Here is a 27,521-nt window from a genome sequence, read left to right as displayed (position 1 = left end):
CCGAGCATCGTCCCGGTGCTACCAAACATCCTTTATCCTTTCCTCCCGGGACAAGTGAGATGCACCGTTAACGTTTCTGCGGGTTTTTTCTTTCGGACTCTGAGATGAACTTAAAGTGGACAGTGGAACGATTTCTTCTCGTGTCGTTTTCAGTCTCCCACTTGCTGTTACTTGAGGGTGAGTTTGACAGTGTTTTACCAAACTGTTTTTGATAGTCTTTTAAGTCCAATTCAAAGATATTTGTAAGCAACGTTTAACATCATTGTAAGGGCTATTAAACTCCCTATTAATTTTATAATGCAAACACTTTATTTAACCACTCTCCATACCCCTTCATGTTGTTGTTTTTGTTTGGCACATTACTTCTGTTCAATGTTAATTGTGTAAACTTTTCAGGAGCTCAGAGTCGACTTTTCGGGGCAGAAGGAAGACTTCAGAGGTAAGTGAAATTCAATGAACACTTTTCTTTTGTTAATAATGAGGCTAAAATACAAGTAATAATGTGTGAATGAATACCTCAAGCTTATTGGCTGCGAGTGATTATTGCATTTACACTTGCTGTCACTAGAGTGTGTAAAAGAGACAGAATATGGGTGTGTGTGTGTGTACGTGTGCTTGTGAAGCTTCAGTAAGGAGTATCTTGGAGTCTGGATTCAAGTGGTGTAAAGTGCACTTAAAAGTCTCCCCTCTGACTGTTTCTCTCCACTAATGTGCATGTTTGTGTGTGTGCAGAAGGGCTAATGCACTTCGGAGGAAACGGGATCTCCTTGGGGAGGAGGTGGGTACACTACACCTAAGAGAACCAGAGGAGGTCAGGGCACCCACATGCGCACAACACCCTAACAGGCACAAAGATGTCTTTGTAAAGAAATGAGACACACTCACTGACACATGCATTCTCTCTCTCACTCAACTTGACGCAACTTTTAACTTACAGGTACACCACCAATTGTATCAGCACCCCGAGGCTATTAATACCTGAGAATTTTGTATACAACCAAACTGAGTGTGTGTGTGTGTTTTTTATTTTTTTCCCCAGACATACAGACCACTGCTGTCGGAAAATACTCTGTCACGCAGCATTTTGCACAACTACACAGCCAGAGATGCCTCTTCAGGTAAATTTTCTGTCTTTAAGGTGGCCCAAAATGCACTCAGGGAAGCATGAAACCATAATTACCAAGATTGACTGACTAAATTAACTTTTTTTTTTTTTTTTTTAATTGGGATAGTGCACATTAATCCACATATCAGTAATATGCATCAATGTAAATGCCAGAATAAGCACAACAGCTTAATGTCATCCTAAAAAAAACACAAAACAAATGTACAGTTACAGGAAACCTCACAGGACAGTCTACAGGACAGCACACAAAATATTTAACAGACAGTTTTACATACATAATTGGCACAACTTGGGTTTGATTGTGTCTTTCCCAGAATACTGCGGCTGCCTCAATGGCGGCTGGTGTCAAGAGAGTGGTGTGTGTGACTGTGCTCAGTTCCAAGCACTGGGAGATCGCTGCCAGATCAGTGAGTAATACACAAACACACACGCACACACACTTTGCATGTCTTACTTTGGCGACAGCTATCATACATCACTATCTCATACCAATGGTAAAATGATTGTTAAGTAAAAGTACCATTCTTTGTATGCAACAGACTTGCTACTTAGCATACATACAACCTTTCAATAAAAGTATGGAGTTACACACTCAGGAAATGACAGGAATGAGTCTGTGTTTGAAATTGTTCATGTGTGCACATCGGACTCTCCAATCATTCAGCAAATATTAATTATCCACACACACTATATTAATAATGAGCTTTTCCCATTTTTTCCCCTCTTTATCTCTTTTTGTTGATATCAATCCAACCCCACACACACACTCTCACACACACAGACACACACATGGGCTTTTTTTCTCCTCAACAGCCGATATAAAATCACTTGCACTTGGGTAATAGTGTAATTGCTGAGTGATGGAGTTTCTGGTTTCTATATTCTGAACAGAGTCCTTATACAGTTTATCAGGAGATCTGAGGTGAATTAATGTAAGGACGATTTTCATTTCAGCTACCTAATTTAGTGTTGACACACATGTTGGGATTAATATGGTTACTAAAGGGACCTGAGATTTAGCTGACCATGTAAATCAAACCCTAAAAAAGACTATTTACAAAAGATAAAGAGTTCATTTTTATCATTTTAAGTAGGCTTTGACAACAAAAATTTATCTTAAAAAAACAACTCCAGAAAGCTTCATCCAAGTAAGTAATCATGTATTTCTTTTCTACAATCAGGGTAACAACGTTAGTCTACATGTCCTAAAAATACAAAGTTGAATTATGCGTTTTTCTTGTTATAAACATGGGTATTTATCATGGATAAATGTTAAATGTCATTTACAAAATCAACTGTTGCAGATCGATCCCATACACATGACAAGCTACTCTGTAATAAGATTGGAAAATGTGACTCACTGTCACCAGACCCCATTCCCTCAGATTTAGGAGTCTTGGGCAGCATCTTGGCATAGCAAGCCGTGGGGATTTCCGGTAACAAAGGGCTTTTTTTAGAAAAATCAGGTATTCATTTTCAATGTTTATGTTCAATGAAATAAAAGATGGTGAAGGAAATAAAGATTATAAAAGAGATAAGACGTATGATTTGACATCTCACAGTCCTGTCTGGGGTGAACTGCCCCTTTTCCTCTCAGTACCTAACCAGGGCCAGGATAGAGACGGCATTTGCAGGTCGTGGGGTCAGCACCACTACGAGACATTTGATGGAATCTACTTCTACTTCCCTGGAACCTGCTCGTACATCCTGGCCCAGGACTGTCATTCCACTACGCCACAGTACACGGTGTGGGTAAGAGCATACAAAGAAAAGTTACCGACTGTATCATTAATATCGTATTTTTCACCATAATTTTATTTTACAATTAAAAAAAAGCCGAAGACAAAGAACACATAACCAATATAATTTATTTGACACTGTAAGATAAGATAATCCTTTATTCATTGGGGAAATTTACAGTGTTACAGCAGCAAAGAGCAAAGATTGCAAACATAAGAGAACACACTCTGCACAATTTAAAAAAATAAAAATAAAATAAAAATGTACAAAATATAGATTCCACAGTATAGATTTAAAAAATAGATTAGCTGAGAGCTGCTGTTTTAACAAATATGTAGAAACTTAACCATCTAAAATAGAAATAAGATAAGGCTTGTATAACTGTTTGTTTTCTTCCAATCACCATTTTTTTTGTCACACACAGAAGATGTACTTGATATATTTCTTTGATTGGTTTTGAATTCTCTTTGTCAAGCAGACAGTTTGTTCTTGACACATTAAATATTGTGTCAGTGAAAATGTATGGAACAGTCGACTCTGACCTTTTTGAGCTGTCTTTGTTTTGACAAAGTTCATTGAAAATGAATCTCTCAACCTCCCAGAAAACACCGTATATCCCTCTATAACTATGCCCTGCTGCTTTTCAAGTATATATTTTTAAACCTTTTTAAAAGACTTGCTTCTTCACAACTATCATACATGTAGGGGCTACAAACTAGTGAAGGCAGATTGTTGAGTTTGGGTTTGTGTTCTTGTTTCAGTATTTAACAAGATCAATCCAGAAAAATTACAAATACTACCAAAAGCACTCGTTGTTTTTTTTAATCTGGAACAATAACATAAAGCACTGATTTAATTAAAATGATTTTTTTTCATATTGAACATAAATAAATGATACAACCAGCCTCATACTTTCAGAAACATTGTTTTCAACCATATTTGAGTCAAAGTAAAGGTAAAGTGTTTCCAGTCAATCCCATTCTGTCATACTATTCCTGATTGCTCATTTTAAATTGAAAGCTCAGGCTCTCAGGCTACAGACAACTGCTTAAGCTTTGGTATACAGTCTTTATAACAATTATTTTATTTTCCTTTATGTTCTCAGGTTCACAACAGCAGAGTGTGTGACGGGAGTGTGTATTCATGCCCAAGAGCCCTCAGTCTGTTCTTCCCAAATGAGGAGGAGATCCACATCTCTGGATATCAGGTCCACCAGGGAGGCCGCAGGTTTGTTTGTGTGAATCTATGTATGTGTGTTTGTTTTACAAAGATGTTAGAAGAAAAAGACAGAGATGGATTTTAAGAATCTTAAATAGAGACATATACACAAACCTCCTAGAACTGAGCAGTTGGATAACAAACATAGTTTTTGTCTGCCCAATCTACACCCCTGTGAAGTCCCAGTAGATTGTTTTAAGCATGAAGAAGTAACTTGTTGCTCTCTTGAAATGTCTGTCTCTGAAATGTCAGATTGAGTCTGCCTCAGACTATAGGAGGTGTGTTCATTGAGCGACTGGCCGATTACCTGCTGGTGAAGAGTGTGTTTGGCTTCTCTTTGGCCTGGGATGGAGGTTCAGGTGTGTATCTGAAGATGAGCGAGGAGCACCAGGGTTCCCCCTGTGGCCTGTGTGGGAACTTCAACCACATTGCTGGTGATGACCTCACCACTTCCCGTGGTAAGACCGGCCTGACCGGCCCCTCATCCTCTTATCCCTTCACTCAGCACCCACTCACCTCAATTATGATTATTATACACTCAACTCAAATTCTGGCCAATTATAGAAGCAGTGGAGCCTGAAAAGACCAGAGTGGGCGGATAAGAGAGAACTGATAGTTTAGGTTTGAATAGCTGAAAGGAGCTTGAGTTCTTCCTCAGATGAGCAGAAATATGAACTGTTGTTCCTAACTTGTTTGGGCGAGAGCTGTCCAGTAGAGTGAGGATGAGCTGACAGAAAAAAGAGTAAGCAAGTGCAAAGACACTGACATGGTTTAATTAGACTTTCCCTTGATGCCAGATTTGATCCAAACAAATTTATGTTTAATATTTGATGTTAATGTCGTTTTATGACAACCTGAAATGATTTTGTGCATGTTTGAATGCTTCTATTCCTGTACAGCATTTTTTCCCTGCATGTGTATATGGCTGTGTGTTTCAGGTCTTGGGACAGTCGAGCCTTCATTGTTTGCTAACAGCTGGGCAGTGGACCTGCCTCATGAGAGAGCCTGTCCATCAGTAGATATTGACTTTAACGGGCCCTGCCATTCTGAGTCAGACATGGACGTAAGAACGAGAGAAACATTCTGTCTCTACATTCGCTTCCATTTTACTGTTTGCTTCATATTAAAATCAACAAATTGATTCTTTTGATGGTTAAAATTTAAGACAGAGTTGTGTAATGTTTATGACTGTACTGCAGCAACGTTTGTTATCTTTCTCTCATTCTAATAAGTTTATTGTTTTTCTATCATAATGCATGTATTGTTAATATTTGCAGGATGCCATAGAGAAATGCAGTGCACTTCTCTTCTTCCCATTTCTGTCCTGTCATGAAAACATAGACCCAAATCCCTTTGTTGCCAGCTGTGTGTCTGACCTCTGCCTGTAAGTCAAAACACACGCATTGCTAATTGTAATATTAACCTTTTCTGTGTGCTGTAAGTGTTGTTTCAGGATGTTTTTATTTCCCTTTATTTCAGATCTGATGATGAGGAAACATTTTGTCGAGCCTTGGTTGAGTACACTCGAGCCTGCTCACACGTTGGCTATCCAGTGAGAGAGTGGAGGGACAGCTTCCCTTCTTGCTGTAAGTCAACAATGCTGCTCCACATTCTCAGTGAATATACATATCTTTTAAGTTCACACATAGCATATTTAATCATTTATGTTATCTTTACACATTTCGTTTTAAAATATATGTTAAAAAATGATTCAATGCTCATGCTTTGTGTGTGCATGATTGTGTGTTTAGATGACGGCTGTGAGGAGAGTTTTGTCTATAGAGACTGTATCAGTTGCTGTCCACCCACCTGTACATTTGAGAAAGATTGTCTGGGAACCAACCTGCATTGTCTGGATGGCTGCTACTGCCCTGATGGTATTTAATAATAATTAATAAGATTGTTTTTTTTTTTAATGCATATATATATAGGGACAAGTATGAGGCAAGTTAACCATTGCCACACACTACAGCATTTATAGTGAAGCTAATTTGGAATGCTATATCCTAGATGGGCCTGTAAAATAATCATAATAATATAAACGTGTGCCTCTTTTTCTCAGGTCTTATTCTACAAAATGGAACATGTATCGCTGTTTCTCAATGTCCATGTGTTTACCATGGGACATCGTACGTACAAGGACATGTGCTAAGAGAAGGATGCAGTGTGTGGTGAGTGTGGACAATGTAATAATTAGTGAGCATATTCTGTTACGCTACTAACCTGCTGCGTGTTTTCTTTAGTGTGTGCGTGGGAGGAGTGTGGAACTGCACTGAGAACAACTGCACAGGTGAGTTAACGCATACAGGACAGTGAAAGAAGAGGTTGAATTCACATTCACTACCCCCCTTTCTCTCCTCTTAGCCGAGTGTTCAGTGGTAGGTGACGTGTATGTGACGACATTCGACGGCAGGATTTTTCTCCAGCCGAGGGCGTGTCAGTACGTCCTGGCAAAGAGCCGCAGCAGCAGCAGCAGATTCACCGTCACATTGCAGTACACAACCTGTGCAGAGGTAGTACGCATAATTATTCGCTCACACACATCACTCAAACCCTGCAGTGGTCTTTCGATGTACACATTTCTTATTTCCTCTTTATATTCTGTGTGTCTACAGCAGCAGGTGTGTATTCAGTCAGTCACGGTGGTGTTGGATGAAGATGTGACCCATCAGATCACTTTGACCAGAGAGGGGGAGGTGATAATTGGTATAAACCCTGGGCCTGTACTGCCCTATGTGGACGGTAAGGCGTTTGATACACCACAGATTTGTATTATAAATCAAATGTGGATAGATCACACTTATTGAATTCCTCTCTTTAGATGACATCAGCTTTAATATTTTGTTTTTATGTCGATGTGTTGGACTATACTTTTAGATGCAGTGGAAGTGCGGAAGTTGACCTCTGTGTTTACTCAGCTGAAGGCCGCAATTGGTTTGAGGCTGCTTTATGATGGTCGAGGTGGGCGGGTCTACCTGCAGCTGGAAAGCCAGTGGCGTGGACAGACACAGGGTCTTTGTGGTACCTTCAATGGAAATCTACGAGATGACTTCCTGTGAGTCAGTACTTTCTGCTTTAAGATAGTTAAGAGAGTCAATTTAGCTGACCGTGTGTGTGTGTGTGTGTGTGTGTGTGTGTGTGCTTCTCTGTGTGTAGGTCTCCAGCTGGTATGATAGAGGGCACTCCTCAGCTTCATGCCAATGCTTGGAAGGTTTCATCTGCTTGTGTCGCACCAGTCAACCTTCCAGTCATAGACCCATGTGAGATGAACCAGCGCAATGGTAACTACTTCATCTTTTTTATGTCCTTTTTTAAAAAATTTTTTTTACCAAGTATCTTATCTTGTTAAATGTTTAATCTGTTTTTGTTGTTTGTCTATATTCCAGCCTTCTATGCATCCCAGTGTGATGTGCTCTTGGGGAGTGTGTTTGCACCGTGTCATAGCCACATAAGTCCAAATGTCTACCAGCAGCAGTGCCGCTACCAGGCCTGTCGTTGTGGGAGCAGCTGTTTGTGCACAGCACTGGCTCACTATGCTTACCTCTGCTCTAAACACAGAGTCGACATTGATTTCAGAACACAAGTCTCCGAATGTGGTGAGTGCTTAGTTTCTGTGCTGTGTTTTTACCCTTTTTGATAGGGTATCTGTGTTTTAAACCTGTGGTATAAACCTACTTGTGCGTGTGTGTATGCAGGCGTTGTGTGTCTTGGAGGCATGTTGTACCACTCTTGTGTGTCGTCTTGTGGGCGTTCTTGTCGTGCTCTGTCGGACACTGAGACTTGTAACCCCGCCGACTGTGCCGAGGGGTGTGGCTGTCCAGACGGTAGTTTCCATGACGATGTCCGCCAGCGTTGTGTACAACTGTAAGCAACTTCGTATCTCATACATCATCCTAATGATGGTCATCAATTGCTATTTGGCAGATATATGTGCACAGTCTGGCAAACACAGCGACACAGAAAGCAGCATCGTCAGTTCATGTAATTAAAAATAATGTCATGAGTTTATCCCCAGGTCTCAGTGTCACTGTTACTCCATGGGTGGTGTGTCACAGCCAGGGGAGGTGACTTTCAGCGCCTTGGGCCCCTGGTGAGTAACTGCAGGCCTTTGGCTGCTTTCCTCGCTGCATACAGTGCACCGAGTTGAGAAAAGCAATAAAAGCGTAAATGATTATCAAATGAGACGTAGAGTAACATCACTCTCTGTTAAAACGCTAACCCCTTTGCTCTCCCTTCCTGTCTCTTCCATCAGCCTGTGCAGAAATGGGAAGATGGAGTGTGTGCCAGAGGAAAAAGGTAACCTCTTTGCACTCCTCCCCTCTTTGCAGTCCCTTCTCTCGTTCATTGCGACTACAAAGTGCCGTTTCAGGCTGTGTCCCTCTTGCTGAAATCAAGAGCCTTATGTCTGTGGTTGTAGCCCGTTTCCCATGACTGGCTGTTGCTGTAGATTTTTAAGGCAACAGGGGCATTGATTTTCTTGTGTGCATGTGTGTGTGTGTGTGTGTGTGTGTGTGTGTGTGTGTGTGTGTGTGTGTGTTTTGTTGAGCCAGATAGTGTAGAGGTCGGGGAGTGTCCAGAGGGAAAAGTGTACCACAGCTGCACCGAGCAGAGGGGAGGTGTGGCCTGTGCACCGACCTGCCGTAACCTGATGTTGAACCTTACCTGTGCTCCCAGCACACCATGCATCCCTGGCTGTGTCTGTCCTCCTGGGTAATATAAGCACCAGCTTCCTTCCAATATAATTGTGTATTTAAAATACCATATGACTCTTTTTTTCCCCCGGGTCCACTTTGTGAAACATAAGGTTAGTTTAAGGGACCTCCTAACTTTTCTGTGTTTTTTACAGAATGGTTTAAATATGTACTTGCACACTCTGTGAAGACCGCTTGAGATCGAGTTTTTCATTTACGTGAAAACTGTTCCTCTCTCTCCCTCTTATGTTTAATCTGTAAAGGCTGGTGCTGCACCACGGAGAGTGTTACTACCCAGAGAACTGCCCCTGTGCCTGGATGGGCCTTGAATATCTGCCAGGAGAAGCTGTGGAAACATCATGTTACAAATGGTACAACTCTTAATTGTATTTCAACTACAAACAATAATATTTATTTTAAAAGTCATTTTTTTCTGAATTTAGACTGTGTCATTTTCTCTGTAGTATTGAGCTCATTTCTAGCTTTTATGTGTTAGATATTAGAATTGCACTTTTATGAGTGTCGTGAACATTTTGCTCCACCTATGTTTTGTCTTCACCTTTCTAACGTGCGATCCACCCGTCTGTTTCCTCAGCGTTTGTCACCGGGGCTTTTTCAACTGCAGCTACTCACCTTGTCCAGCTGTTTGTACCGTCTACAGCGACAGACACTACCACACCTTTGATGGCCTAGAATACGACTACCACTCTGATTGTCAAGTCTACCTGCTCAAAGTGAGTAGATTGCATGTGTTGATTAATTTATGATCACATTAGTGTCACATGTGCAACAGTAGGCGATCATCAGTTTGAGTCAGAGATGTGTTTCTGAGAAATGGTGGCGCAAAAGACAAGCAGCCTGCAAACTCCAGCCAAAACTGATTAGGATCTTGGAAAGAAGATCGAAGCTTATTTCTAATCTTGGAAGAGAAAGTGTTTTTTAATTAGAGCAGATTAGGTGTGTATGTGTGTGCTGGTGGGTTTTGCACCCTGGTAATGCTAGCCACACAAAGAAACCAGTGTTCACTTCAAACCCCACGGCTCCTTTGCTCCCAGGGATATAGAATTAGAATTAGCAGAACAGGCATAGCAATTCAGACAGACTGCTGGCTAGCCTGCAGATCTGAAAAGAATGGGGAAGCAATTCAGAGCTTTTTTTTTTTTTTTTTTTTTAAATGCCAGAGTTGCCTTCTTTCCTGTCACCTCTTGTTAACAATTAGTTGTTTTCTATCACAGAGTTTTTCTGACTGTTTCATCTATAAAGGGAAATTGTGAGCAACGGTTATTTATTGGAAACTGATTATTAAAATGTGATCAGACTTCCTAACCTTGTGGGTAAAAGTAGTCTTTTTTTTTTTTTCCACGTCTCTCACCAGAGTGCAGGAGAAACCGAGGTGTCCATTGTTGCTCAAAACAAAGACTGCTATGAGAGCGGCATTGTTTGCATGAAAATACTGGTCATTCATGTGGGACTCACCAAGATCTACTTCACTGACAACTCTGGGAACCCTGTACGTACTAAACAATCACAGTCATGCTCTCTCTTTGACAGTCAAGTTTCCTATCTTTGTCTCTGTTCCTTTGGAGGATATAAATCTTTAATTCCAGTAATTTCGCACATTTTTTTTCTGCCACAGAGCCCGTCCACGGTTGTAGGTCGGGGGTCAGAGTTTGAGATTTGGAAAGCAGGCTACTACACTGTTGTCCACTTCTCGCAACAAGACCTGACCATCCTCTGGGATCGCAAGACAACCATCCACATCAGAGCTGGTCCTCAATGGAAGGTCTGCTCTAGAAGTGTTTATATATTCAAAGTGACAAAGTTTTTAAGAGTCCTCTGGTATATAGTTATACATATACCGTATACTACCAAAGGACACTAAAAACATTCCTTGTGTCTGCTATTTCTCTCAAGGGCCATCTCAGTGGGCTGTGTGGCAACTTCGACAGTGTGACAGTGAATGACATGACCACCTCTAGCCACATGGAAGTCAATAATGCACAGACCTTTGGAGACAGCTGGGCCCTGGGACAGGTATGAGTCAGCTCAGCTCCTCTCCTCAATTAATTCTCCTTCTTTTCCTCTTTGTTCATCGGTCTTTCCCTAATCTTTAGCTCTCTGTTCCGAATGTAATTTATCTGTTCCTGTGTCCCACGAGCCCACTGTGATATTTAAGAGTAATCAGACACTCCATCACCCTCTCTCTGTGTGTGTGTGTGTGTGTGGATTTGTTTGTGTGTTGTAGTGTGAAAGTGACTACGTAATTGAGCGACCATGTGAAGGGGACTTAGGCAGACAGCCATACGCCAAGAGGGAATGTGCTCTCCTCTACAGTGATGTGTTTGCACCTTGTCACAATGTGGTGAGTGCTACTGAACTGATGGACACACACAGACACACACGTATAGTGCGCATGCAGCCTTTAAATCGTTAACTTACTTAAAGAAGAGGGTGAGTGGTCTTAATACAGATCAGTGTAAAGGTACTCTTTAACGCTTAACACCAGGTAACACAACAGATGCAAGGCTCCACTCATGCACACAGACATTAAACTGATCGTGTTTTTACAGTGTAGTACTTCTTTAAGTGTCCAGCAGATGGAGCCATATGTTTATGCACAGGAGTTTAGACTTTTATAAAATGCTGTTGTTGGCATTACCTCCCCCTTCTTAAGGAAGTCCTGAAATGACTCTGGTTTGAGGATAAGCTGTGTTGAAAACATTCTTTATTTAACCCTTGTTTAACACATTTATGGGAAAGTTGTTGTTTTTTGCAATTCAGTTTTTGTGACTTATCCCAATTTTAAATAATCATTCAAACCTGATTGTAGTGATTCCAAGTATTTCTGTGTAAAAAAAACATGTAAGTTGTATTCAGAACAACAGAAGAAAGAGAATTTGTTTTTTATTGCTTCCCAAAATGGCACAGATATCACAAGCAGGGAACTTTTGGGGAATTTTTTACAGCCAAAAAAGGAAACAAGACCTTGTCTGCATTAGCACATTAGCATTAGCACACAGGAACGTCTCCTAAATAGGACTATATTTTATTTGCAAGTTACTCATAACACAGATGATAATACATGTCTAAAAGATAAAGTGCGTATTACTTTAGATGGTGCCAAAAGAACCAAGGCCCAGTCAACCAACAGAATAACTAATTGCTGAAGCGTTTTGTCTGACTGTCACTAAGCTCATCATCTGATCCTTTCTGCACCAGAGTTTGACCCACATTCTGATATCTCATCACTCGTTCCCAGTCTGAATTATTGAAACTACTCACCCTATACACAAGACCTCCCCTAGTTTCCCCACGTGAGATTTAGGCCTGGTTCACTTTGTTATTGTGTGTGCTTTGTATATTTGTGTGTGCGTTTATATATACATGTATATAAATGCTCTGTATACTCTTCAGGTGGATGTCGCCTGGTTCTATAGAAACTGCCTGACAGACACCTGCAATTGTAACCGTGGGGGAGACTGTGAGTGTCTCTGTACGTCCATTGCTGCATATGCACACAAGTGCTGTCAACAGGGGATCACAATACACTGGAGGTCGCCCTCTGTCTGTCGTGAGTACACACACACAAACACACACACACACACACAGAAAAAAACAAAGACGTAGTACTAGTTGTCTTTTTTTTCTTTTTTTATTCAACTGACCCTTGCTGACCTCTTTGATCAACATTTATCTTTCCTTGGATTAATTAATGTTCTACTATTTTCCATCTTAGCTATCTATTACACCAAAGCCATTGACATACATCTCCTAACTGTCTCGCTCTCTTTCAGCCTATGATTGTGAATATTATAATCAAGGTATGTATTCTTGAGGGCAATTACTGTTCCCAAACATACAAACGCACGGTTTCTCTGATGTCAACGCCTGAATTTCCTCTCTTTTTTTTCCCTCTCTTCCCACAGAGCTAGGAGATGGCCCATTTTCTTTGGTGAGTGCTGTTTATAATGACACAATGTTGGGAGTAAATCGCAGCAGCAGTTCAGTGTTTCCTCTGGTGAGAGAGCGACCGGGGCAGTTGCCTGCCCCAGGACTACTGTTCAACTTCATGATCACAGCAGGCCTGCAGAAGGACAGAACATCACGTGAGCATCCACATTCATAAAATGAGACAAATACATGACTTCTCTTTTGTCTTTTGGGGTTTTTTTTAACACACATTGGCTGATTTGCTCAGGTGTCCCAATGGTGTCGCTGGAGTCTGCGGAGAGACCAAACTATTTCCTTGTTGCGTCGGGGCGCAGCCATCTGCAGTTGGAGCATTGGAGCCGAGGTGCCGAGTTTAGTCACAGGGCTACGTTTATCCAGCATCAGGGGCTGTTTCTGCCTGGTCACACCTCATTCGAGCTAGTCGGCCAACCCGGAATCTTCCTGACGCTGACGCGAACTGCTGCCCGAGCGCAGAAATACGACAGCTCAGAGGGCTTCAAGTCCAGCAGCAGCTTCACACTGGAGGGTCTGAAATGCATGCATATACCAAACACACAAACACATTTACAATTACATTCATGCAACAAAAATAACCTCCAAGGTGTTTGTCCTCTCCTCTGGCAGAGAGCAGTTTTGTGATACCTTATCGTATGATGTGTGAGTGGCGCTACCAGGCCTGCGCAAACCCATGTGTCCACACATGCATTGACCCGGATGCAACACGCTGCCAATTCCTGCCACCGTAAGAGGCCTGTGCTTAGTAAAAATTCATTTTCTTTCATCACAAAACAATCAATGTTTACCTGAAGGGGGAATATTTTTTTTTTGCAATGTTGTAGTGTGGAGGGCTGCTTCCCAAGATGTCCCAAGAATATGATCCTTGATGAAGTCACTAGACGATGTGTCTACACAGAGGACTGTGAGTGCACCTTGTAATTCATTTTCTTTGAAATTACGTTTAAAAAAAAAAAAATGTGTTTGTGGACGCTTTTCTGTTTTTTTTTCACCAATGAAAGTATATACTTGTGAAATTAATTTTCCCTACTAGGTGTGTCTCTTCCTCCGACTCCAACGCCCTTTGCATTTGTGACACGGTCAAACAGGACTACTGCAGCACCGACAACAACTGAAACCACTACAACTACTTCCACTACCACACGTCTTACAACCACAACTCCTACCACCACCACCACACCAACCACTACTACCACCAGAACAACAACTACCTCTGTCACTACCGTCCAGCCCACAACAACAACCACTACTCCTACTACACCATCGGCCATCGAGCTGGTCACCACTCCCCACATTACTACTGCTCCTTCCACCACTACTGTTTCTACTACTCTCCTTTCCTCCGTCCCGTCTGAGACATCCACTATCAGCAAGATGGAAGTGACCCCACCCGAAACCACAGGTGTCACTACAACAGTGAGCACAGCAACACCCTCCTCCAGGGCTATTACAGAACCCTTTACTACTCCCCCTCCATCCCCAACTACTCCTGCCTCCACTACCTCACCCACCACTCCTCCATCCACCACAGTGTCAACATCACCAGCGACCACAACCCCACCTTCTCTTACCTCCCCCTCCACACAGCCACCACCCACCACAGCCGACACGGCTGCCACCTCTTCTGTCCCCGCAACCACAACTACTCCTCCACCTTCAACAACGGACACAACCATGACCGTAGAGACCACCACTTCAGCGGAGTCTTCAACAGTTGGGACAACGACGGCGACGCCTTCTACAACCGTGGCGGCCACTACTGTGCCGTTAACCACAGAAATAATCTCGAGCCCGTACACCTCTCCTGTAACACAAGAAGCATCAACCACACATCCTTTTCTTTTGCCGAGCACTTCCTGCACAGCAAGTATTTCTATTGTAGTAACATTTAAGTACATAGCTTAAAAATACTTCATTCAAATGCACAATTAAACCTTTGATATGAATTTATATTTGACTTAATAATTGAGACTATTTTTCTAGATGTACCACATAGTCTGTAAACCATCTGTATTAGTTATAGACTCTGTGTTTGATATGGTGATTATGGCTATGAAAACAGCTATATTCATTTATAGAAATGCTTTTTTTGTGTGTTCACTGATGATTAAAGTCTGCACATGGTTATGAAGGAGTACTGTAGCGTGCTTTGTGAAACAAGGAATTGTCTCTGTCTCTGCAGTCTCCCTTTTCCTACCGCATCGATGACTGCGCCGAGCTGTTTTGTTTCAATGGCGAGCTGCTGCTTCACAACTCCTCTCTGCACTGTCGCTACAATACCACCCCGCCCCAGTGCAGTCTGCTGGGCCTCCCTGTCCTCATCAACACAGACCCCTGCTGTCCACAGTGGCAGTGCCCCTGTAATTTGGATTGTTTAAGCTAAAAATAACCAGATGATTCAGAAAAAAAAGAAGGCCTAGTTGTATGAAACCATTGTTTGCTGTGGTTGTCTGTGTTTGTGATTCTCCCAGGTCGCTGCACTATGATGTCAGACCTGCGTGTTATTACGTTTGATGGCAACAATGTGGCCTTGTATGACAACGGCTCCTACATCTTGGTTAACCTGCCCAGAGAGACTATTATTGGCACAGTGGAGAAATGTCCTACCAGCCAGGTAGTAAATATAACGAGTTAAATATGAACTTTTTCATTAAACATCTCAAAATACTTTTTGGACATTTGATGATTTTTATGCTCCTTTTAGAGTGTCAACTCAATCAGAAGAACTGTGAGTACGCCTACCTCTCTTCTTCCTTGATTCCATACACTTGTAATTGCATCAAAATGTAAGTTTTTTATTTAACTTGTTGATTCAAATTTCCTTTTCACATTTCCCACAAAGAGTCCTACAGGTGGAACTTCTGGTCTGTGTTTCAAGAAGCTGAATATTACAACCTCCTCCTACAGAATCATCATCAACCGTCTGGATCGCAAGGTAAGTCTCTCGTTTACTGCTAAGGGGGTTTGACTTATTCAACGCGAGTAACGCGGCTTTTGTGCCTTCCTGTCTCTAGGTGACCGTAAACTACAGACCTGCCAGACTTCCGTTCTCCCGCCATGCTCTTTATGTGGAAGACACAGGTAGCATGTACCTGATCAACACACCTGGAGGGGTCAGCATACAATGGTACCACAGCACTGGCATCATGGTGTTGCAGTACATTACTTCTTACAACTTATCCGTGCCCACTCGAGGCCTGTGCGGTAAGTCCACACAAGCACACACACACACACACACACACACACACACACACATTCTGACAGTAGCTTTGACTGATCTAAGAGCGTGCTATCAGCACTTAAAGGCTAAGTGTCTAAACAACAACATCACTTTGACATGAATCCTAATAGAGTATGACAACTTCAGATGTTGAGGGCCATTTGGTTAAAGTTAGCCATCTGACACACATTGTTTTACTTCACATGTATTTAACTAACTCAAATACACATCTTTTAATATTAACTCAAGTACACACCTTCACCGAACTTCTGTCTGCCCATTATGCCAGGCTGTTGTGATGGGAACCCAGAGGACGACCTGAAGCTGCCCAATGGCACAGTGGTCAGAGAGGTGGGAGACATGGTGCTCTTTCTGCAGGCTTGGAGAGTCCACACTACAGATGAATCTGAACATACTCGCAGGGTTGGAGATAACTGCACCACTGGGGACTGCTCTTTATGTCTGTCCATGCTTCGTCAGAGGGCCTTCACACCATGCCACAGCAAGGTACGGTAGCTAAAGTATTCAAACAAGATTTTACAGGCTGGATGGCAAAAAAATAGTTCTGTTATTTTGCTTTTGCCGTGTGATATCAGAATGAAGTTTCCATTAAAAAGTAATAAAATTGTTTGTAGCTTTTCATAGTTTTGACAAAATAAATTGAATGTTAGTCATTAAAAAATAACATATTGGGGCGCTGGTGGCGCAATGGTTAGGGCGCGCGCCCCATGTATTGAGGCTGTCGTCTCAAGCAGGCGGCCTGGGTTCACATCCTGCCTGTGGCCTCCTTCCAGCATGTCGTTCCCCACTCCCTCTCTCCCTGATTTCCAACAGTATCCACTGTCCTATCTCTCCATTAAAGGCACAAAAGCCCAAAAATAAATCTTAAAAAAAAGAAAATATTATCATTATTGTCATCACTGTTGTGAATTGTATATTGGCATCGATGCAGCACTTTTTGATGTTATTCTGGACATTCTTTCACCATTAATTATGTGTTCTAAAAAAAACTATAAATCAACATTGTGTAGACTTGACCTTTACCTGGTTTGTGTATGCAGGTCCCTCCGGAGCAGTTCTGCGACATCATGTGGGCAGGGGACTTGCACTACAAGGATCATCAGTGTGACTTTCTGGCAGCATACGTGGCGGTCTGCTACACACATCAAGTCTGCATCAGCTGGAGACGACATAACTTCTGCCGTAAGGAGACACAGGCTAAGACATCACACATGTAAGCAGGTGTACTTGCTTGTGTTGTTTTCTTTTGCTCATGCATTTCTAAGTGTCTGTCATCTTGCAGCATTGCGGTGTCCCCCCGGTAAGGAATATCAGCCATGTGTGAGCACCTGCACCAGTCGCACCTGTCTGAACAGAGAGTACTACGAGGAGACAACCTGCTCCTTCATCAGAGAGGAGTGTGTGTGCCGCAGTGGTACCATCCTGCACCGAGCTGACTCCCCTTACTGTGTAACTGAGGATCGATGTGGTGAGTGACAGAGTAATTACTTGCCTTAGTGATGAAAAATGCAGTGTCAGGAAATCTGAAGACATTTTTGGACTGAGCTTTATATCGCTACTGGCCCCACATCCACCTGTTTCAGGACTATATTAACTTGCCTCCGTTGTATATAGTGTGTACAGATAACGAAGGTAACCCTCGAGCCCCGGGTGAAGTGTGGAATGGCTCTGCACGCAGCTGCTGTCTGTACAAGTGTATGGAGAATGGCTCCGTGTTGGCCGTCGAGCCAGACTGCCACTCTGTCCCGACGCCTCTGTGTGAGAGGGAGGGAGAGTACGTGCTGGATGTGCTGGAAGAAGGAGTCTGCTGCCCAAAGAAGATCTGCGGTGAGTTTAGAAATGTAGCGTTCTTTTCTAAGAAAGCCAATCTGATCAAAAGAATAGGCTGCATTCACTTCAGTTTACCCTGAAGTTTATTTCTGTAGCAACCCAATGTCCCTGAGTACTTCTAAGAAAAACAAATCGAAACATTTCCTGATGTATGAAGTTGAACACATAATCCCTATAATTGTCTCGTCTTATTCCCCCTTACTTCTCGTCAGAGTGTAACATGACCATCTGTGACAGTGAAGCTCCACCTTGTGATAATGGGAACAGGCTAGTGATTGGTTACAGCGCTCTGTCCTGCTGCCCAGAGTACAGATGTGGTAAGAACTCTCTGGTTTAATTTGATTTTTTGTCAAGAACTTTCACTTTCACTGAACCCTTCACTGCTCTTTAACAGAGTGTGACCCCATGGCATGCCCTCCTGTGTACGCCCCCCACTGTGGGGAGGATCAGTTCCTAGTGGAGGTGAGGGGGGAGAAATCCTGCTGCTACTCTTACCTGTGTGGTAAGTATTAATTGTAGTTTGCAGGTTAGTCTAAAATCATGTTCATAGTGTGAGGTTAACACTTCCACACCACAGCTCCATACTCCATTCTCCAACTGGACAGCAAGACTGAATGTCTGGTTTTCTCTGTTTTCTTCTTTTTTTTTTATGTTTTCTGTCCGAGCAGTGTGTGAATCATGTCTTGAACCCGTCCCTTCCTGTTCGAATGGAGAAATTCTGGCTGTGGATCTCAACACCACAAACAGCTGCTGTCCACAGTACCATTGTGGTACGTGTGCGCATGTTGTACTTTTATATATTTTTGGCTATTTGTCTGTGTTTTTCAAAGTCAAGCTTAGTCTTTCTCCCATGGGTTTCGCAGTGTGTGATGTCAACCTGTGCCCTGAAACCTACGTGAGCTGTGCACCTGGTCTCTCTTTGATTCAAACTACTGTCCCCGGTCATTGCTGCCCACAGCACCACTGTGGTACACACTCACAGATTGCACATGCATAAACATACGTCCTGTTTATTTCTGTGTATTGAATTGATGACGGGAATAATTTCTGACATTTTTGTGCTTGTCACATAGTTGCATGAACAACACTTTATCTCTCACTGAACCGTTTCGCTCTTTCCCTCCCAGAATGCCAGTGCGAGGACAGAACCCTCCCGATCTGTCAGGTGGTAAGTCGGGCAAAAAGCTGCATCACAAGTCACTGTCTAATCAGATCTTGGCTAGAAGGAATACAAAGTGGGAAAAATGTTGAGTTAAGTCAGCACTTTGTTTTCTCTTAGGGGGAGGTGCTGGTTGAGGCTTCAGACAGCATCACCAACTGTGGCTGTCCTCAGCACACGTGCCGTATGTGTACAGCAACCATTAAACTGTCATATTAACTGTGAAGAAGTGTAACTTTCATGTATGTTATATTTATGCATCCTGTGTTTGTGTTTGTGCAGAGAAAGCAGAGGTGTGTCTTTTCCAAGGTGTAACAGTACTGGGCCCTGGCCAGTCTCTGGTTCAGTACCTTGAGGGGGAGATGTGTTACACTGTCCAGTGTCTTCATCATAGAGATCCAGACTCTGGCTTCTACGCCATGGAAATTACTTCTGTCAACTGCACCCAAAAATGTGGACCAGTATGTATCCTACACATTTAATAATTCATGCTCCATTCCTCATCTGCTGATATTTCTGTGTTCATCTAGTAATTACCTTCCCCTCATCCCTTCAGCACCAGGTGTACATGCAGTCCACCGACCCGCAGGTGTGCTGTGGCTCCTGCAAAAATGTTTCCTGTACTTTCACAAATGAAAATGGGACAACAGAGCTTTTCGCTGTAAGAACAAAAATGTCCACTGGAGCTCAATACCCCCCCCCCCCCCCCCCCCCTCCTTTCTTTGCAGTACTGTACTGATTCTGATTGTGTGTGCAGTCAGGGAGTTCCTGGGTGGAGAACTGCACACGTTATGACTGTATGGAAACAGCAGTGGGAGCGGTGATTCTTGCCTCTGGGGTGGTCTGCCCACCTTTCAATGACACTGAGTGTGTACAGGTCAGGACTTCCAAATGTTCCTCAAACTGAAACTAAGCTCCAAACCAGATTGAAACCATTCATGGTTTTTTATTCACTATTCACATATAGTTTTAGTGTGTTTGTCTATGTTCAATGCATGTATAAGTCACTTTATTAAGGCTTATTTGCCCAAGAAAAAAAAAAATGAAAAATGGATCAAATACACAATCAAGGGCGGGGAATTTAAAAAAAAACTTTAACAGCATGTTTAACTTACATTTTTACCTTCTACTGATTTTACTTTTACTTTTTTGAAAGACAGGTGTGTTGTCCTTCAAATAAAAACTGAAAACCGACTATGCCAACTATAAATATGCTCTGGAGTCTTTCAAAGAAACTCTATTTGTCTTCTCTTCATCCTGCAGAATGGCGGTGTTGTTCAAAGCTATGTGGACGGTTGCTGCAGGACATGTGAGTCAACCGTTTTTTTTTTTTAAGGGTGCTTTTAATAATGCTTTGAGCTGTTGATCAGACGGGTGAGCACCTTGTTGCCTGGCAGTGGATGGGCTTATTGGCTGAATGGTTGGGGGTGTTGCAATTATTGTAGAGGATGGTGATAAAGCCTATTGTTGGGCCTTACTCTGAACCTTTGGCTTTCCGACTCTTCTGATGTAATGTTCAGGATCCAGCTCAGCTCAGGTAACAAACGAAGTGATATGACTTCACTCAGCATCATTACTGAGTCAGTGCTAAACTTCCTGAGCCTGTACTTTATAGATAATGTCCTCTGAGATGTTTTCCCTGTGTAAAAAAATAATGTTGATAATTTAAGGTTGTCTGGGTAATCTTTTAATAAACATGCAGCGGGTGACATTTTTGGGGGTTGCAGCCTTGCCTCGCTTGTCTGCTTCAGCTGTGACCCTGCAGTCTGAGCCAATCAGGGTGCTCCGCAGTGAGCGCTTCACCAATGAGGATGCAAGATGTTTCAGGGGTTAGGGTTTGCCCTGCTGAGCTGCTCTTTGTAGTACTTCAAATGGCTGAGTTCTTTGGCTGGCTTCCCGGTGAGTCCCCGAAAAAAACAAAAAACAAGTGAAATCCATGTGCATGCCAGCTGCACCGATACCGTCCTCTGTATCTGTTTGTGTGTTGACGCTGAACTGTGTTTTCTGAACCAAACATAATCTTGTGTATGTCTTCAAAATATGGATGGCTTCGGTCCTGATGATGTAACCAGGTTCGGGAGTGGGTGTTTTACCATTTACCGTTAATCCTGTAACCCCCACTGGTAGTACTAACTGTGACACAGGTACCTCAATCTTGTACTATTCCCTCTTACAATCATTCATTGGAATCTGAGTGACTCATTTACTCACTTTTTATCTGTGTTACTCTGTGAGTCTGTTTTTGCCTTGTCTTTTTTTTATTTCTTCCTCTCCCTGTCTGACCCTCACCACACATAATAACATGAACAACATCTAACATTGCAAACATCTCTGAAATAAAACATTCAACAAGACCATTTGCAATGCTAAATGGTAGTTGTAAGACAAAAATAAGCTCCGATGTTACAGTCTTTTCGGAAAAAAATCATCCTCATTTTTCTTTGTACATTCCTGTTCCCTCAGAATAAATGAGTAAGGTTAAGTTTAGGTCAGTAGCCAATAGGAGAGCTGAGCTCTGCTGGGAGAATTATGCCCCCCTGTTACCCAACTGTCAATCAAAGAAAGCTCCTACTGCTGAGCAACAAAGAGCCTGGCTCAATAGGCCTTTCAATGACAGGTCTCACATGATGAGACCATCAAAGAGTGTGTTTGTGTGTGATATTATGTTTACCAGTGTGTGTGATTGTGTGTGTGTGTGTGTGTGTGTGAGTGCATTCACATCTTTGTGTAGGTTTGACCTGACAAGTTCATGTTTTCACCGTGAAATATTTTTATTGGTAGTTTAGATTTTTAACGATTGAGGTAAAAAAAGTTGAAAAACTGTGTGTCTAAAGTTACTTCTCAGTGTTACTCTAATTTATCTGTGAATATATGTAGGCAAAGAGGATGGTAAGACATGCAAACGTGTGGCCATACGGACAACGATCAGAAAAGATGACTGCAGGAGCAATGCACCGGTGAGAGCAAAGCAACATAAAGTGATGAGTCAGAAACATAATCACACTGTACATCTTTTTTTTCTTTCTCTAAAGCTTAGATTCTGCACAGGACTCATCCTGTCCTTCTCTCCTCCGACAGGTAACAGTCTATTCTTGTGATGGGAAATGTCCGTCTGCCACCATATTCAATTTCAACATCAATAGCCACGCCCGTTTCTGTAAGTGCTGCCGCGAGAGTGGACTACAAACCCGCTCCGTCACACTCTACTGCTCTCGCAACGCCACAGTCGTGGAATACAACTTCCAGGAGCCCCTGGACTGTTCCTGCCAGTGGAACTAAAATACAGTTTCCAGACATGAATATGAATGAGAGCATAACAAATGAAGAGAAGTGTATGAATAGGAGGTTACACGGTGGAGGAAATCAGACTTATACAGCACTGAAGGAGAGCATTAAAACCAGCCATGTTAAACATTTATTATCATTGTGTTTCACTTTACAACGCTGACCTGGGGTCATAGTTGTAATCAAAAGATATAATTTAAGTGGGAGACTGTTTTAAAGTAGTTTTTGCACAGCTTTTTAGTGCTTTCAAGTGACGGTTCTAGTGTATATTAACATTTGATATCATGTTGAAACAGCAGTTGCTGCATTTTTTAAGACTGCTGTTGGGTTTAAACATTGTATATGCTTTTTGTCTTAGAGGATAAATTTAGCTTTTGTACAAAAGACAGTTATGCAATGCTTTTTTTCTTTTTAAATGTGATCCTTGGCCTCTTTGTAGTTTCTTTTTTTTTTTTAAGTAAAGTAGGTTAAACAAAAGATTGAAAAATGTGTTTGTCTGAATTATTGCAACACTGACTCTTCTTATGACCTCCACTGTGGCCTGTTTCACCCCAACCCCCCTGCACGCACACACACACACACACACACACACACACACACGTCTTTGTTATCAAACCGTCATGAGCTCAGCCTGATTCAGCGTTTGCATTGCTGACATGTGTTTGTGTTGCACCTCTGAGTGGTAATTGCTGGGTGGGAGTCACCTCTTCATTACATAGTACCCCTCAGTGGACTGGAGTTCCCTGACTGTCAATCATTTCTCCCTTTCAAATTCCTGTCATTCCACATGGCCAGTACTTCCACCACACCCCAAGTCTGAGCCAAACGATTCTCACCACTGCACTCTTGAGGAAAAGAAAAATCTGCAGCAAAAGCTTATTTTAAGGGTTCCAAGAAGTCCTGCAAACAAGACCAGTCTGATGTGACCATCCAGAGACTGAAACTGGTGATTTTTTCCTGCTTATGGCATCTCAATTTATACACAAAATACCCACCCACATCTCCCATCTCTCTGCTCTTCCCCTCGGTCTCTTTATTATCCCCACCTCTCCTCTCATCAGGAGCCGTCTCCAAAGTGGCCGTGTGCCCTGTGGTTACCATGGCGACCTGCTCTTATCCAAACAAAGAGCCAGAACAAATTGGGTTGAAGTCATACATGCTCTCTCGCTCTCTCTCTCTCTCTCTCTCTCTCTCTCTCTCCTCCACATAAGGGCTTGCTTCTCAGGGGGAAACAGCCATTGAACGCTGACTTTCGAGTGCGCGCTAAATTCAAAGTCCAGACTCTTGTTAGAAGGTAAAACAGACAAACAAAATGTTTCTCTGAGATTTAACACGCCAATGATTTTGTAATCCATCCGCATGAGGGTGCGTATTACAGCCTTGAACTTTCGGCTCAATTTTTTTTAACAAAACGTGAACTTTTTTTCTTTTCTTTTTACGCTCATCTCTGCGTCAGCGACACAAATAGTTTGGGACTTTCCACTACCGATGTTACACTCAGCCGCCCCGGGGTTCATTTATGACAACATGGATGGCTGAAAGCAAAGACGGGATCTGTTGTTTCTCGTCTTGGAAGTGATGCTGTGGCTGACTGAGGATGATGGAGTGATCTTTTCAATGGGGACAAGAAATCATCTGTGGTTACTGGCTAGTTTATGTCAGGTAAGGTTTTTTTTTTGTACTTCAGGTTATTGCAATAGCCTTTTCATTAATAATTATGTATATTATTAACTTGTTACACCTAAAGTGACTTGTTCTCCCTCAGGTGGTATTGCTGACCTGTGAACAACACTTGGTCCCTGTTGAGGTTCAAGTTGTTTTTCAGTCCTTCCCCTCAACTCCAGAGCCAGATACATTCTCAGTGGCCTGCAGGACTGCAAGTAACCACCTTGTAAGAAGACTACTGGTGATCACAGCAGATATTTTCATTGCAGTTTGAACCGCTTTAGAAGTAAATTGTCACAATGTTTCTGCAGGTGTACGTGGAGCCCATCAATCAATCAGCATGCTCTCCAGACTGCAGAATGACACTGCGATTGATCGAGGACCAGAGAGGATACACCATCACACTGAGATCCAGCAGAAATGACACCACTCTTGAGACAAAGATGTTTCATTTTAGTGAGTTTCTGTGAACCTGAGTCATACAGTCCTCATGGAGAAAGAAAATTACATTAGTGCTTGTTAATGAAGGCTTGTTGGTGTTATCTTTTACCCGGTTTTGTATTTGTGTCCAGTTCCAGTCCCCCTGTCTTCTCTCCATCTGAACACCACTACCACGTCCGCTCTCCTGACATGGAAACTTCAGAAACAACAAAGCCTCTCCACCCTGAGTTTATACAACGCTCACACACAAACTGTAACACACATGAACATCAACTCTTCACGTACAAAATCTGAGTACACCGTGAGAGGTCTCCAGCCTGGCTCACACTTCAAGGTCAAAGTTGTGGTTGCTACGCAGCTCAAACACCTTTATTTGTCCTTGAAGCAGATACTCTGCATCAGCATGGAAACAGGTATTTGTACATTTTTGTTTTAACACGATCACATTACCACATGTTGATCTTCAACTTTAAAAATGGACTGCATGTCATGTGTAATCTGTCTGTGTTAATTACAATGATTTGTGTTTCCAGCTCAGTGCCCCCCTGGCTGGTTGGCCAATGGGAGAAGCTGCTACATCGTGAGAAGAACAGGTTTAACCTGGAGGGAAGCCCAGCTCAGCTGCAGACACCTGGCAGCTGGAAGTCACCTGGCTGACCTGAAGACCTCAGAAAATCAGTTTTTTATATTTTCTCACCTGCTGAGCCAAAACAACCTGCTGCTGCTGTGGACTGGCCTCAACGACAAGCAGGTAATCCTTGTTAGGGAACGTACAGGTACTGAGGAGGATAGATTCTTTTTCATTTCAACTGAGAAGAGACATTAGTTACCTTGTTATTATCACTTATCAATTAGAAGTTTTCAAAAACACATCAAAACTATTATTTTTGTCCACAGAGTTGCCTGTACTGTATTTTTTTTAAACCTTGTTTTTCTGGATGTTTTTTTTTGATAAGAGAGCTTTAGATATGCAAAAGACATTGTCAGTTTTCTATTATTTTCTCAGTTCACATTGCAAGATACTAGCTAATGTGTCATCAAGAATGTGAATAGTTATGCATAATGACATCACCCAGTTCTCAGTGTATCTCATTTGAGAATCTTCACACTATTTTAATGATGATAGTAACATTTTCTTAATAGCATTTTGTAAATAAGATAGTGATTTGTCAAGCAAACCATCAGATTAAATATTTATTACGAATGAATACTTGATATACTCTATAGTTTAATTTTTGCAGGAAAGCAGAATATTTTCTGCAGCATATTCAAACCTTCCTTCAGAGCATTTTATCACACTTTCTGCAAGTTCCTGTCACTTTTAATACTCAAGAATACTCTTTTAGGTCTTCTGTATGTGCCTACTGAGATTGTATTAATATTTTGTTTAACCTTTAGTTAACCAGGAAAGATAATAAACATTATGCAAATCTTTTGTATAAAGGAATCTTTATCAGGAAACGTTTATTTTATGTTTGACAAATTGGTCAAAATATCATTTTGATCATCAGTAAAGTTCTGTTACTTCCCTGTGAGGTGATAATAGTTTACTTTCCAAACAGTTAAATCGCTGTGGCAGCAGTTACTCCTTTAACGGGAGTTTTGTTTTCAAATACTTTCACTTTAATGACAGGGAGACGGGGGGGGATGTGTGTCATGTCCACAGATGGAGGGGCGACCTCTGTGGTCTGATGGCTCAGCCTATAACCTGACCAAAGCTGTGATGTCATCACTGCCAGCCAATGAGATGGACTGTTTCGCTCTTCAGATGAATGCCACAGGACCTGGATACTTTCTTACTCCATTTTTCTGTAACATCCCCTTACCCTTCATCTGCCAGTTCCAGAGTAAATAAGTTCTGCATTGTAACTTTACAAACCAAGAGCTTTTGCATTTATGTTATTTGACAATTTCTTAGGATATCGCTAATAAAATGATGAATGCACTCTGATAAAATATTAAAATATAAAATATATAAAGTGCAAAATACTTAATAATAAATCCAAACCATATTTTGTTGCCAATTCTCCCTTATTTTCTCCTCAGGTAACCTTAATGTTATTCTTCTTCTCTCTCTTTCACAGCCCCTCCGGTCTCTGCCTTTTTCTCCTTCGACCTGGTTCAGGTGACAGAGCATCATGTCGAGCTTCGATGGAGTGACCTCTTCTCCTTAAACTCACTTAATCTTTCCTCTTTTGGGATATCCCTTCAGTATCAAGAGGAGGCTATCAAAGAGTTGGGACAAGTGGGGGAAGATAAAGACAAAAAGGTGACACAGAGCAAGAGTGGTATTAAAAAGATTGTCAGGGTCCCAATTTCCCTCTCTTCCAGAGGGGTGACTGTGGCAGGTTTGTCTCCAGGGAGTGTCTACTCCTTCACTCTTCTAGCCTCTCACCCTGCAGGCCCCACCTGGAGCTTGGCACAAACACAGACTGCCTTTACTAGTGAGTCTGCTGTCAACTTGTCATTGTCTATGATAACAACATTTTAATGCAAACAGGTGTTAATTTAAAATGCAATGTTCTTATTTTTTACAGGACCTCTTCCTCCTCAAAATGTAACTGTCGGCCTCGTTACTGTCAGTCAGATTAGTGTGCACTGGATGCAGACAGACGCACAGTTTAAGATGGGATGTACATTTGTTGTGCGCTACGTGGACTTGACTTCAAATCTAGAGAGAATAGTTGGAATGCGCAACATCTCCATGTTACCTGAAGCGGTTGGGTTGCAGTCGTACGCCGCTGTGATTGGAGGTCTTAAGTCCTACAGGAGATACAAGGTGGAAGTGTACACAGTCACCCAGCATGGGATAGAGAGCTGTGGACAGACACCTGTGACTGTATGGACTGGTAAGCTGTGTGATGTTACGGATTTTTGTTCAAATCAAGAATTTGTTCTGTGATGTCAAAACTCTTTCTTGAAAAGGCTTATGTTGATATGCTGTTGGATTTTTGTGAGGTGGGTTTTTGAGGAAATGCCTTTCTAAAGCTTAAGATGCTACAAATGTGTTCTTAAATTGCACACTTGTACTGAATGTAATTGCATTTTGTTTTTGGCAACTTGAGGAATGTGTCAAGTAGGATTTTTTTAGATGTCTTTTTGGGCTTTTCTTGCCATAATTGAGAGAACGGTACAGTTGATACTGATGGAAAAAGGGAG

General features: G+C 42.1%; 2 protein-coding genes across 2 annotated transcripts in view; both read left to right on the top strand.

Moving 5' to 3' along the window:
* Window positions 1-2: 2 nt before the first annotated feature.
* On the top strand, window positions 3-22,727 carry otogl (otogelin-like). The gene is made up of 58 exons (XM_065957395.1): window positions 3-177; window positions 397-439; window positions 733-778; window positions 1,040-1,118; window positions 1,441-1,533; window positions 2,724-2,878; window positions 3,972-4,093; window positions 4,337-4,542; window positions 5,023-5,147; window positions 5,362-5,468; window positions 5,564-5,670; window positions 5,836-5,961; window positions 6,147-6,255; window positions 6,328-6,374; window positions 6,449-6,597; window positions 6,700-6,826; window positions 6,962-7,139; window positions 7,241-7,365; window positions 7,471-7,680; window positions 7,780-7,948; window positions 8,100-8,174; window positions 8,337-8,379; window positions 8,628-8,794; window positions 9,039-9,146; window positions 9,371-9,509; window positions 10,151-10,285; window positions 10,412-10,558; window positions 10,690-10,809; window positions 11,021-11,137; window positions 12,190-12,346; window positions 12,570-12,596; window positions 12,702-12,881; window positions 12,974-13,252; window positions 13,351-13,468; window positions 13,566-13,645; window positions 13,775-14,604; window positions 14,924-15,101; window positions 15,213-15,355; window positions 15,446-15,469; window positions 15,584-15,676; window positions 15,756-15,945; window positions 16,251-16,468; window positions 17,023-17,164; window positions 17,265-17,450; window positions 17,597-17,809; window positions 18,025-18,129; window positions 18,207-18,314; window positions 18,481-18,582; window positions 18,676-18,780; window positions 18,940-18,980; window positions 19,092-19,155; window positions 19,254-19,432; window positions 19,528-19,632; window positions 19,729-19,848; window positions 20,235-20,280; window positions 21,044-21,115; window positions 21,849-21,928; window positions 22,050-22,727. The coding sequence occupies exons 1-58, from the start codon at window positions 105-107 to the stop codon at window positions 22,248-22,250; spliced, it is 7,833 nt and encodes a 2,610-aa protein (XP_065813467.1). The 5' UTR covers window positions 3-104; the 3' UTR covers window positions 22,251-22,727.
* Window positions 22,728-23,834: 1,107 nt separating this feature from the next.
* Window positions 23,835-27,521, top strand: part of ptprq (protein tyrosine phosphatase receptor type Q) — a 39,628-nt gene continuing 35,941 nt past the window's right edge. The window contains exons 1-8 of the mRNA XM_065956644.1: window positions 23,835-23,918; window positions 24,022-24,147; window positions 24,233-24,377; window positions 24,494-24,775; window positions 24,896-25,113; window positions 26,029-26,209; window positions 26,447-26,806; window positions 26,900-27,211. Coding sequence (XP_065812716.1) covers window positions 23,835-23,918; window positions 24,022-24,147; window positions 24,233-24,377; window positions 24,494-24,775; window positions 24,896-25,113; window positions 26,029-26,209; window positions 26,447-26,806; window positions 26,900-27,211 — 1,708 coding nt within the window. The remainder of the gene's footprint in view (window positions 23,919-24,021; window positions 24,148-24,232; window positions 24,378-24,493; window positions 24,776-24,895; window positions 25,114-26,028; window positions 26,210-26,446; window positions 26,807-26,899; window positions 27,212-27,521) is intronic.

Source organism: Labrus bergylta, chromosome 7 (assembly GCF_963930695.1).
Source record: "Labrus bergylta chromosome 7, fLabBer1.1, whole genome shotgun sequence".
Lineage (NCBI taxonomy): Eukaryota > Metazoa > Chordata > Actinopteri > Labriformes > Labridae > Labrus > Labrus bergylta.
This window is presented reverse-complemented; position numbering and strand designations above follow the sequence as displayed.